The 13,216-nt window shown below is 46.6% G+C and overlaps 1 protein-coding gene across 1 annotated transcript; it reads left to right on the forward strand.

Moving 5' to 3' along the window:
* Nucleotides 1–382: 382 nt before the first annotated feature.
* On the forward strand, nucleotides 383–12,179 carry PPIF (peptidylprolyl isomerase F). Its single transcript, XM_069068347.1, has 6 exons — nucleotides 383–666; nucleotides 4,240–4,270; nucleotides 6,164–6,252; nucleotides 9,201–9,297; nucleotides 9,981–10,056; nucleotides 10,491–12,179. The coding sequence occupies exons 1-6, from the start codon at nucleotides 460–462 to the stop codon at nucleotides 10,624–10,626; spliced, it is 636 nt and encodes a 211-aa protein (XP_068924448.1). The 5' UTR covers nucleotides 383–459; the 3' UTR covers nucleotides 10,627–12,179.
* The last annotated feature ends 1,037 nt before the right edge of the window (nucleotides 12,180–13,216 follow it).

Consider the following 13,216-nt stretch of genomic DNA (forward strand, 5'->3'; position numbering starts at 1 on the left):
GCTCAAGTGCAGCCTCTGATACATACTGTCCGTGTGACCCTAAGTATCACAATAAGCACCTCGGTTAAGACTGCAAATTGCAAAGAAAGTGCTCACCTGCAGTGGTGGAGGGAGTTTGCTCATCCGGGAGTTCCCTAAACCAATGAGGTAATCCCGGGGGAAGTCCCTCTCCCTCCCGGTGCCCAACCACAGCCCTGGATGGGAAAGCCAGGACAGGTGGCCCCGGGCCGGGTGGGAGTAAGCAACCTCCTGGCAGGTTAGTCAGTATCCCCCGCCTCTCGCCTCCATCCCCACGCCCCGGGGGCGGGGCCTCGAGGGGCGGGGCCTCGGAGCATTAAAAGCCCGAGCGCGGAGGGGGCGGACGCTTCTTTCGCGCTCTTGGCCGCAGTGGGCGGGCCCTGGTCCGTACGCACGCTCTCCATCCTCGCTCCTCCTGCTTTCCTTGCGCCTCGTTCCGCGATGCTGGCGCTGCGCTGCGGCCCCCGCCTGCTGACCCTGGGCCTGGTCCCGCAGCGGACCTCCGCGGCCCCGACGCTCGCCCGCCTCCGCGGCGCCCGCAGCAGCGCCAGCAGCTCCGAGTCGGGGGCCGGCGGCGCCGCCAAGAACCCGCTAGTCTACCTGGACGTGGAAGCCGAGGAGCAGCCGCTCGGCCGAGTGGTGTTGGAGGTGGGTGAGCGCGTGCGTTGCGGGGCTAGACAGCCGGCCCGAGCTCAAGGTCACGGGCGGAGGGGGCGGGGCCTGGCGCTGGCCCCTGTGATTGGGGGACGGGCCCCGGGGGGGCTCCGGGAGTTGCGTGACCCGCACGGCACGGTCCAGCCCGCTGCTCGGACCCTTTACGGGAAGAGACTCGTGGGAAGGCCCGTAGACCACCGGTCTGGCATCTGCCACTAACCTGTTGGGTGCCTTAAACGAGTCAGTTAACTACTCTGGGCCTCATCACAAATGAGGAAACTGATGAGATTTGCAGAAGTGGCTGCAAAGCCCTATTCCCCCCCCCCCCCCCTTTATGAGTTTTAAGTTTTCACAACCTGGGGTTGGCGCTTGGGAAGCCTTGCCTCTCTCCCTGGGAGTGGAGGGAAAGAAACGTTGGGAAAATCAGTTCAAGGTCATCTCCTTAAAAGTCAAGGACCAGCAGGGCCAGCCCCATTGTTTAGGGATCGGGGGACTAGGGGCAAAGGTGAACAGGCAATTGAGGACTGTGGGTAGAGCTGTTATCTGGCAGCTGAATTGTCCTTCAAACGGAGCGGGGGAGGAGCACTGGCTTTGGAGGTTGGGGAGAGGATTCAGAGTTCTTGGCTTCTAGGTTGGGGAGGGGAAAAAAAAACCCACTGAGGATCACGTGTCCCCAACAACTATTTGCATAACTGTTTGCTCGTGTGGGTTTTGGAGTCCACAACTCCATCCCCATAAAACCCAGGAATTTCTAGAGACTTTTGGTTGCCCTGAATGTTTGAGTTTAGCCAGCCTCACTTAGTTCATTCCTTAAGGTAATAATAGTAACTAACTTATATATAGGCCTTTAGGGTGTACCAGGTGCTTTCCTCAAGACAGCCTTGTGAAGTAGCTAGTAGTGCCTCTCCATTATCCCCATTTTTCAGATGAGAAACTTGAGGTTCCGACACACAGCCAGTAAATGTTTGAGGTGGGATTTGAACCCCAGTTTCCTTAACTAAAGTCTAGGACCCTTTTATTATACTCTATGACTTCCCAAAGGTTTATTTGATTTGATTATTGAGCCAGGCTCCAGGAGACATACAGAAATAAAGATAGGTAGGGCATATCCCTTTCCCTCGGTGCAGTCTGATTTTCTGTTCGTCAGGGTGGAGGGAGCAGGTGAATGAGAGAAGGCATAGGGCTCTGTTGAGTAGGGAGAATTAGGCATGTCCTGGGCTGGCAGAATTGCTGAATAATGCCCCTGTCTTCTGTTGATTCTGCTAGTTGAAGCTAGGCTTGCCTGGGACCCTTGTTCTTTGTGTATTCAGAGGCTCACTTGTTCTCTCTAGCCACCCACCCTCAGATTACTTGGACAGCCAGTGATAACTTGGAGCCAAGGCAATAGTTGTCCTAGGCCTGGGTGAGTAGGAGCCAGGAGAGCTGAAAAGGCCTTTCCTCAAAGGTTGAGACCAAGAGGGGTCATCATCACCTTGAACCAAGTAGCCTTTTAATCCCACAAATATTTGTTGAATGCTCAGTCAGGTTTGATGTAAACCTTTGGGCATCCCTTAGTTTCCTTGTCTGTAAATTGGACATATCTGTGCACCTACTTCACAGGATTGTTGTGAGTGTTAGTTGGTTTAGAAAAGGGTTCAATGAAACCCTTGTATACCCATGTAGTGCAGGTAAGGGGGTTTGAGATCTGAGCTTCACCTCGGACACTGCTGCTTTCTGACCTGTCACAAATCACTTTTCCTGTGCTGAGCCTCAATTTTCTCATCTTATAAAATGAGAAGGATCCACTAGAAGATTTTTAAAATAGCTTCTTGCCTTAAACTTTGGGTTCTCTTATCGTGAGTTCAACCCTGGTGCTAGACATCTTGAAGGCCTGTGAGAAGAAAAACATAATGACCCTGGGCAATTCACTTCACCTTTGTTTGCCTCAGTTTCCTCAAATGTAAAATGAGGATAATAATAGCACCTACCTCCCAGGTTTGTTGTGAAGATCAATGAAATAACACTTTTAAAGTGTATAGCACGGTGCCTGGCACTTAGTAAGCTTTATATGAATGTTAGCTTTTATTTCTATAATTATTATTTTTTTAATCCTTGCCTTTTAGGAACCTGTAAGCCAGTTGTATAGATAATAGTCAAGTATGGAAGTGTTGGAAAGATGATAAACTTACATGTTAATAGAGCTTTACAGCTTAGAATACTGTGAGAAAAAAATCAACGTTTTTATAGGGCTTTGAAGCTTACAAGAGATTTTTTGCTTGAAGTAGGCAGTGCAGGCACTGTTGCTGCCTTTTATTGATGAGGAAATTGGAAGTCATAGGATTTTAAGTTACTTGCTCAAGGCCATACAGCTAGTGATCGACAGAAGCAGGGCTTGACTGCACTATAAATTATACCATGTTTTCTCTCAGGATAAGGCTTGAAGTAGTGGTCCAGGTGTGGTTTAGGCAATCATTGCTTTGGGAGCTGGGGGTGGGGTGGGGAGAGGTTGTTTTTGGCTGAAGGAAAGTCTGGGTCAAGGGTTCCATCCCCATGTTCCTCCTATGACACAATCAGTCCTGGGCAAATGGGTTGAAGCCCTGCTTCTCCCTTACAGCCTCCTTACATCCCTTTCCCTCCCCTCATATTAAAGACTGCCCAGTTAAGGGTTCCTTGGAAATTGCTTATCTTTTTGGCACTGGTTCATACCATTAAGGAGAATAATTCTAGTTGTAACTCCCAAATTGTGTTTAAAATTTTATAGATCTGACCCTTACAATCATCCTGTGATGCCAGTGCTTTTATTATACCCATTTTATAGATGAGGAAAGTGAAGTTCAGAGACGTTGTAACTTGACCTGGATAACAGCTTTCAAGCCATCACTAAGTATCCAAAGTAATATTTAACCCAGGTCAGGTCTATTTGGTCTAGGTATTAGAGAACCTGAGAAGGTAGTGGGGAGAGAATATGAATTAATCCAGTCCTGGAGTAGAATTAGGTCCTTCTAGGCCAGACTAAGTCCTATCAGAAAGCCTTTTTTCCCTTCAATGACTTCTTTGAGGGAGGAAACCTTGTAATTCCGCCCCAACCATTCCCCCTCCTCCCCTTTGCAAGCTACTACAAGGCTCTTTATACAACAGGCGCTTAATAATTCCAAGTTTGAACCATATCAGAACTGGGGATCCTGGAAGCCCTCTAATCTAACCCCTACATTTCACAGATGAAACTGAGGCCCAGAAAGGTTAAGAAATTGGCCTGAGGTTACACAGGTAGGAAGGGGCAGAGCAGGAATTGGAAGCCAATTCCTGTGACCCAAAATCTGGTATTCTTTTCACGATACTGGGCTACCTCGAATCATCTTGTTCAGCCTCATCATTTTACAGACAAGGAACTTGAAATCCAGATCAATTAAAGGACTTGTGCAAGGTCAGGCCTCTAGCTAGTGAGCCAGCTAAAACTAGAGCTCAGGTCATCTGACTCCAGGGCCTTTTCTGCCTCTTACCTTGCTGGTGCCATGAGATCCATTCTCTTGGATGTGTCCCCAAACTGACTTGTTCTTTTCTGTTTTTTTCTTCTTCCCTTCTCTGTAGCTCAAAGCAGATGTGGTACCAAAGACTGCAGGTGAGTTCATTGATCATTCGGGGCCAGGGTTCCATCCATCCTTCAAAGGGAAAATAATCAACCTTTGCTGTTCCACTGAGCACCCATGGGGCCTGGGATCCTGCCCTCCAAGCTGGGCAGGAAGCACGTCCCACTGGAAAGAAAACTGACTGGAAATCCAGAAATTGTCATCTAACCTTTCATTTTCTCATCTCTTAGATGAGCAGAGTAGGTTGTCTTTAAAATGAGAGGCATGGACTAGACCAGGCCTCTTCCCCTTTTGTGGGACATGGACCCCTTTGATAATTTCTGAGACCTATGGGACCTTTCCTAGAATAGTATTTTTAAACGCATAAACTTAAATCCAAAGGATTACAAAAGAAACCGGTTATGTTGAAATGCAGTTATTAAAATAGTAAAAACAAACAAACAAACAGACCATGTTCACAGATCCTAGGCTAAGAGAGTCCTTGAACTAGACAGTCTGTGAGGCCCCTTTCAGCTTTCTGTGATCTCTTCTAAACCTTGTACAGTTTTGATATCCCTCCTCTGTGGTCTTTGAGAGAATATAGATGGAGGCACTTTAGAACACCTTATTTGCTTGTAGGCCTCCAGAGACATGGGAAATTAGAAGTCTTCCTTTTGAGCACTTTTGGGGGCCTTAACACCCCTCCGCATACACCCCCCCCCACCTCCTCCCCTCCAGTTGCTAACAGCCTTTGAGAATGAGAAGAATTAAAGTAGGACATGGTCAGTGGGCAGTGATTTCTTTGCCTCCTTTGTGTAAGGAGGATGGTTTGGATTTGGATTTGGGAACCATTATTCCTCATGAAGTCACTGTGGGCACACCTTGTTGACTGAGCACCTAAATGGCCAACAAAATCGTTTGCTTTGGGGGCAAGACTCTCCTTTGAAATTCATTTCTTAAAACTTTCTCTTCTTCCCCAAGAGAGTGGAAGCTGCTTGAGTTCAGGGACTTGCTTGTTTTTGTCTTGTATGCCAGCATCTAGCACAGGGCCTGGTATAGTCACTCAGTAGATGCTTGTTTATGAATTCATTTCCACTGGGTTGGGGAATCCTCTGGGAAAGGGAAAGTAGAGTATTGGACTTGAGCATTTGGAACCATATGTTAATGCTATTCTGTTAAATCTTTATTTAAGCTCTAGGGAAAGGAAACTGTGCCTAGTGATTCTGTCTTTGTAACTGGATCTCTTCATCAGAGGGCTAGCTTCCCAGCATTCATCTTGAAATAATTGAAGGGAATCTTACTGATTGTTGTACTGATTGGTGCCAACCTCTGAGGCCCAGAGAGGGGATGGCACTTAGCCGGGGTCACTTGGCTAGCTTTGGGCAGAAATGGGACTGAAGGCTGGGGTTCTTCACCTCTGTGGTGTATACCACTCTCTCTTGTCTCAGGTTTGAAGAGTCTGCCTTGATATGATCAACACATCAAGCCCATTTTCAGTACTGACTGTGTGCCAGGCATTGTGCTAAGTGCTAGATATTCAAGGACAAAAACAGAAGTATTCCTGCCCTCTGGGAGCTTATGTTCTAACGGGGGACAAGAGCACAACAAAAGCCTGTACAAGAGGCAAAGTAGACCCAGTGTAACCTTGAATAAAATGGTAGTGTCAGCAGCTGGGTGACGACTTGTATTACTTTACATAGCCAGGGACTTCTTATTAAACTTTTGGAGTGTCCTGGACGCCTTTGGCAGTATGGTGAAAACAACAGACCCTGCCTCAGAATGTTTTTTAAATGAATAAAATAAGTGGAATTGCAGAGGAAAGTGACATCGAAATACAATTAAACAAGTTCGTGGACCCCATGATCTCTACAAACCACAAGGTCAGAAGGGACATTTGGGGGAAAAAAATGAAGTAATTCTGATTCTTTGTTTTCTTTGGTCCTTAGAGAATTTCAGAGCCCTGTGCACAGGTGAAAAGGGCTTCGGGTACAAGGGATCGACCTTCCACAGAGTGATTCCTTCGTTCATGTGTCAGGTAAGGTTTGAAACTCCCTTTTCCCATTTCGATCTAGGAATCTGGTTGGACGGCTGGCACTGTAGCTGAGTGACTTGGTGATGGGGCAGGTGGCGCTTTTTAAGTCACGGAGGATCAGAGGAAGAGAGAACAACATGAGGAGGCACAGGGTTAGCCTGTGTCTTAGGGGATCCCAGAGAGATGTGATACGGTGTTGGCTAATGGTGAGGAAAGGGAGCAAAGAATTCTTTCCACTGGATAACCACTCCAGCTTTGGGGACATTGGAGTGTATGAGCAAACCCTTCTGAGTCTTTAGCACAGGGTGAGTCTTTGAGTTTGGGCAAAAAATTTTACAAACCTTAATTCAGTAAACATTATTTAAGGACCTGCTGAATGAAAAGCACAAGAGAAGCAGAGATAAAATGGGAACAGCCCCTGCCCTCAATGTGCTTGTATTCTACTGTGTGTGGAAGGCATACAGCAATTGCACAGATGAGTAGTTACAAAGTATATTGAAAATAAGGGGCAGCTAGGTGGCATAGTAAATAGAGCATCAGCCCTGGAGTCAGGAGGACCTGAGTTCAAATGTGACATCAGACACTCACTAGCTGTGTGACCCTGGGCAAGTCACTCAACCCCAGTTGTGTGGAGGAAAAAAAAGAAAATAATACATTATAATTTGCAAGGGAAAGATGCTTAACTGGGAGGACAAAGGCAGTGGTGTCTGAGTTCTGTCTCTGATTGAAGGTTTAAACCATCTATTAGGGATGTCTAGGAGCACAGATAACTATGCACAAACTAGGATGTGGTGAGTGTATAGGAGAGGCCCTAAGTCAGTGCTGGGAGAGTTTGGAGGAGCCAGTGGAGGTGGGTTTTTGTTTCATTTTCTCTTCTTTTTCCCTACCTCTACCCCGATCCATGTAGGAAAGCCCAGTTGTGGGCTCGTGGTTTTTGTGTGCCATTGACAGACCACGTAGGAGGGAGGCAGTCTTCCTTCCCTGCTGTCCCCTTCAGTTTCTCCAGAACTGATCCATGGTACCCTGGCATTCTGTGCCCTGGGGGAGTTGGCATGAGAAAGCCACAGGCCAAATGGTGCTGTTTGCTATTTTGATAACATGTGGTTTCCCGGTTTATTAAATTTCTTATTACACGTGGCAACTTTTCATCATGAAATAGTCTTAATTCCCTCTATTTTGCTTCAGAATTTCCCCAAAAGTCTTTATCCCAAGGGTGTGTGTACTCCCCCCTGCCCCCCCCCACACTATCATTTAAAGTTTCCACTTTTATTTCAAACTCCACCAAGGATTCTGTAGCCACCAGGAATGATGCTTGAGGACAGGTTGAAGGAGTAAGCTGGGGTACCTTCATCAGGCCTCAGGATGTAGCCTGGCCTTGTGGCTGCCAAATGTCCTCTGACCAAGCTGTGGCTTATGGGGTGGAGGCACAGTCAAATTATATAGACTTATATACTCTTATATATTCTTATAAAGTCGCCCGTTTCACTCATGTTCACTCAGATGGAATTGGATGATGTAAGGGCACAGGCCTCCCACGTGGCTCCAGGTAGCTCAGCCCCACTTAGCCTCTGTGGAGGAAGGAAGGGTTGTAGGTTAGCCTTCATCAGCTCGTGACTGAATCTGCATGCCTCTGAATCATCGGCATCATCTTGTGATATTTCGTCAGCATTCTGTGGCACACACACCCAGGTCCAGGAGTTTGCTGACTAAGTTACCTGAGGACCAACCTACTTAGGGCACAGGTTCTCAGTCTCTTCTGGGTCATGGATCTCTTTGGCAGTGTCTGCTGAAGCCTATTAACTCAAAGAAGGTTTTTAAGTGTATAATATAAAATCTATCTGATTACAAAGGAAACCAATCATATTGAAACAAAATTATAAAAAAAAAATTTTAAGTTCACAGACTCCAGGGTTTAGAGCTCCCACATTAAGGGTTTCCTCTCTAATAAATATGTAGGGAGCCTGTGGGCTGGTTTGGAGAGGGCAGTGAAGTTCTAGGAAATCTGTGCCTCTCTCCCTTCTTCCTTCCCTCCCTTTCTCTCTCTCTTGGTCTCTCTTGTATTTGTTGACACATGGCAGTGTAGAGAATACATGCTGTATTGTGATGACATGGGGCATGATACAATTTGTAGGTGATGCAAGGCTGGCATTCTGAGCAGTGACATGTCACTGGCATCTAGCCATGGTGCACCAGAGGGGGTAAAACAGGAAACCACAGTGTCCTTGTAAAGGGAAGATAGTGTGTGTGGGCTGAGTCGAATGTCGGGAAATTGGGGGTCTCCTGGTTGCTTCTTGTGATAAGCAGATAAGTGCTTTGGGGAAGATTAGTCAGCTCTCTTTTGGGGGAAGATTAGTCATTGTAGATAATCCAGTAATGGGGTGATGGGTTTTTAAAGGCTAGGATTCCTTTGGTAACAGTTTTCATGTAGTAACCTCTAATTGCTGTTTTGTCCCTCCTGATCTTTTCCAGGCCTCAGTTTCTGTATGTATACAGTGAGGCAGTTGGACTAGATGTAGGGAGCCTCTGAAGTCCTTTTGGGTTCCAGAGCTCTGATCCTTTGAATTTATTTTTGCTTTTTTGTTTTTTTTTGGCGGGGGGAGGGTAGGGCAATCGGGGTTAAGTGACTTGCCCAACGTCATATGGCATGCGCCCGCACGGTGTCTGGGGCCAGATCCGAACCCAGCTCCTCCAGGGCCAGTGCTCTACTTATTGTGCCACCTAACTGCCCCTGATCCTTTCATTTGAAGACTCTGAAGAACCAGGCCAGTCTCTTCACAGGGAACGATTCAAGCTTTGATTTGTCTTTGTTCTCTTTCATTTGTTGGGACACCTCATTTGGCATTCCATTTGGGGACACTTTGAGAGAGGGCTAAGCCATTCCAGAGCAGCTCGGCTCCCCTGCTTGGTCCTTGACTGAGCCAGTTACTGATAATCTGACATTTACTCTTCAGGCTGGTGACTTCACCAATCACAATGGCACAGGTGGGAAATCCATCTACGGGAGCCGATTTTCAGATGAAAACTTCACCCTGAAGCATGTTGGGCCTGGTCAGTCTTTTCCCCCTTTTCTTCTTTGACCTCTCCACCCCAAAGAGATCTTTTGTGAGGAGAGGTGACTTGTCCCAGTTAAGCAGGTTCTCTCTCCAAAGTGGCTTCTCCTATCCCCAATCTTGGCCACCCCCAGCCTTTCACTCACCTACCTCCTGAAACATGGCTAATTATGTGTCTCACCCACAATCATGTTGGTATCCAGCTCCCAACCATCTGCCTGTCATTCAGCAAGTTGTAGTTAATGTCCTCTGCCTTTAAAAATATTTCTGGAAGCAGCTTGGAAAAACCACTTAGTTAAACCCTGGGATTTGCTTTTCTTCTGTGTCCTAAAGTCTAATCTTATAACGTCTGGAAGTGTCCTTCATACAGCCCTTGACCTTGGTTCTGGTCTGGTCTCTGGCCACATGAGTTTTAGCCTTGGCCTTGTGACTAGACCTCAGGAGTGCTGTTGACATTGTCCTCATTCTTCCCATTGGTGAAATAGAAAGAGTGGTCAGGTCTCCTCTCTCTGCCCTGTCTGTTGGGAATACGAGTGACACATGGGGTTTACAGGGTTTTTGTGGATCGCTGACTTTAGTGGGCTTTTCTTTAAGCTTTGAGAGACCCTCGTGGTACTTTTTGCCCTGTTTGCCAGAGGCCTTACCAAGATATTCTGGTCTGGCCCCTTGTTCTTATCACAGGCATCCTGTCCATGGCAAATGCAGGTCCCAACACCAATGGATCCCAGTTCTTCATTTGCACAGCGAAGACAGACTGGTGAGTACTGTATTCCCGGTGGGAGGTTTTTCTAGGGGTTGACTGCTTCTCATGCTAATAAAGGCAGGGCAGGAGATAAGATCATAGCTGTAGAGCTGAAAGGAACCTCAGAGACCAACCCCATCATTTTACAGATGAGGCACCTGAAGCCCAGAAAGGAATTGACACAGGGTCAGTTCAGGAGTGACATCTTGGTCCCATTGAGGCTCAGGCATTGATGAGACAGACATTCAGGTAGAATTATCTGTGAGGCGGGCACCTCTCTCATGGGGATGAGAAGTAGACCAGAGATGGATGCTTGTTTGCCTTGGGTGTAAGACACTCCAACATCAGTCACCCTCTGGACAGAGAGGCAGCCACTCTTAACTAGTGGGCAGGACTCTGCCTCCCAGAGGCTCCCATTTGTCAGCTCTCTTGTCTACCCTTTCTCACAGGCTGGATGGAAAGCATGTTGTGTTTGGCCACGTCAAGGAAGGCATGGATGTAGTGAAGAAGATAGAATCCTATGGTTCCAAGAGTGGGAAGACGTCTAAGAAGATCATTATCAGGGACTGTGGCCAGCTGAGCTAACCCCAGCCGCCTGGAGACTTGGTTACTCAAACATGTTTGTTCTTATCCCGTGCCCTTCCTGCTCTCCCCCTACAAAAGACTACTTGGAACACTTTAGGGGATTCCTAGTTGAGTGTGTTGTGTCCAGGGATAACTGAATTTGTGGCAGCATCTGGTTTTTTTTTTTCTTACATCCCTGTTTGTTCCTGTCTGTGCAAAGATCTGTTTTGAGCATTTGTTTCTTGGTCTCGTTCCCATCCACTCACCGGGCCTTTCTTTTAGAACCTGAGCCCCACATGCCGCTCACCTCCCCCTAAGAGCCTTTAGGGCCTCTCTCTTACTTCTAGCCAGGCAGGGTTGAGTACATCCAGCCTTGTTTTGGTATGGCTATGGCCAGTCACCCTTAGGGAAGTGGGATGGGCCACATAAGGAGTCTCAGTGCCTGTCTGTCATAACTGGTACAGAGACAGGGTGTTGCCCAACCCAAGGAGATTAAGTCAGAATTCACTAGTAGTATTGGCAAAAGGTGGTAATCATTTTTTTCCAAAAACCTCAAAATTGGAAGATCTAGTTAATTTATTGCACTAAATAGAAATGCCTTCTCTTTTCAAGGGGAGGGAGGGTGGTGTAATCTGAGGAGCACTGATCTGGGAATCTGAAAGCTGGGTTTTGTCATAGTGTGTGACCTTGGGGACATCACTTCCTCTCTGGGCTACAGTTTCCTCATGTGCTGCACACAGATAACCTCTTACGTTCCCTTCCCCTTCTCTGACCTCCTCTAATTATGGTATTGTATTGAAGTCCCCCAACTGTACAACTGATAGGGGTCATCTTTTCTCTTGATATTTAAACCTCTCTTCCCCACCAGGCCATGTGTCTCTCTGTTCATTGGTCCTGACCCGGGTTCTAGTATATCTGTATATCTCTCCAGTATCCCTCTTCTCTAACATGAGGGTCCATCTACAATATTACTCTTGGATGTCACTTATGTGGCTGACTGACATCCTGACCTGGCGAGGAAGAGACTTGGTTCTTACTGGACCCCAGCGATCTCTGTAACTTCTCATTTCAATATTGAAATGGGTTCAAGCCCTCTTTGCATTTCAGGATCCCTTTGGTCTCCTGTGGTCTGACTGATTTGTAGGGGCCACAGAGCCTCCGCCAAGCCATGATCCAGGTTCCCTTGGATGTAGGAAACTGTGAAGTCACAAAGCACTTCTACTAGTCTTGAGACTTGCTCCAAAACAGTAGAAGTGGGTTCCTGTAAACAGGTTTAAAGAATTAAGCTGTGAGCAATAGTTGTCCACTGTGAATTTACATGTCCCTATGAAAAGTTACCAATAATTGGAAATATACCATATGAAAGGTTTACTGGTGGGGACTGGAGCTCCATTGATGATAGAGGACACCATTGACCTCCGTGGATAGGTAAAGACCTTGTTTTCTATTCAATAAAAAAATGTGCTGATCATTTGAAGCCGACTTAGTTTATAAAAATCGTTGTGGTTTTTTAAAAAAAAATTATTTTGTTGATTTTAAATGCAAAAATAAATCCTATTTTGTTACAAAAGAAACCTGTTTTATATGAGTAATCTTGGGGGAGGGGGAGATTGTCAGTCAATCTCTAAAGGTCGCTTATGGTACAGTGACTCAGGAATAGGGCTTTGGAGTCATAGCAACTGGGTTCAGATCTTTCCTCAGGTACTTGACTTCTGCAACCTTGGGCCAAACCCTAAGGCATGCTGGGACTCCATTTCTTCATCTGTATAATGAGGGGGTTTGGACTAAGTAGTCTGAGGTCTCTTCTGCCTCTAAATCTAGAGTCCTGTGACCCCTCAGTGTAGAGATGGAAAGGGAGAGTGCACCTCCATGGTGAGGGCTGCCATTTACAGATGCCAAGGACACTCCCACAGACAGTGAATCTGATGAATCCATGAAAGGTCTAGGTGGGTTGTACCCTTCCTAGAAGGGACTTGCTCCAGGGTAGTAAAGGTTGATTTAAGACTCCCAAGTAAACAGAAAACCCCCTAATGAAAGGAATGAGTGGGATGTGCCCTTCTAAGGAAAGACTCTTGCCACAGTCCAACAGAGGGTGATTGTTAATTGCTTTGAAGTATAGCACAGTGGTTATGATGCTTGGAGTTGGGAAGACAAGTTCAAATCTTGCCTCTGATACTTAGCTGGATCACCTGGGATTTATCTGGGAGGCCACAGATGGTGACTGATAACATTGAGGTTATTTTTATGCTAAGGGACAGCAATACTAATATAGCTGACAGGAAGAATGCCTTTAAAAGTCCTTTACATACAATATTTCAATTAAGCCTCTAAAGATCTGTGAATTAATGAGTATAATTAGTTGGTCCTACCTGCAACACGATGGCCCCTCCATGCCTTAGATGGTGGCCAGTCTGGGGTAGTTTGTTTTTACCTAGATTGATTCTTGGCTAATGTTCTGTCACTTGACTTAGTACAAATAACCTCTCAGGCTTAGCATGGTACTGGCTGCGTGATCTGCTGGTAGAGTCTTCCAGACTCCAACATGCTTTTGGAATAGGGCTTTTAATGAACCATTGACAAAATTGTGCTTATCCAGCCATCACAAGGGCCA

This window comes from Petaurus breviceps, unplaced genomic scaffold, assembly GCF_028583685.1.
Source record: "Petaurus breviceps papuanus isolate PSGF00001 unplaced genomic scaffold, PetGlider_PUasm1.0 90762, whole genome shotgun sequence".
NCBI lineage: Eukaryota > Metazoa > Chordata > Mammalia > Diprotodontia > Petauridae > Petaurus > Petaurus breviceps.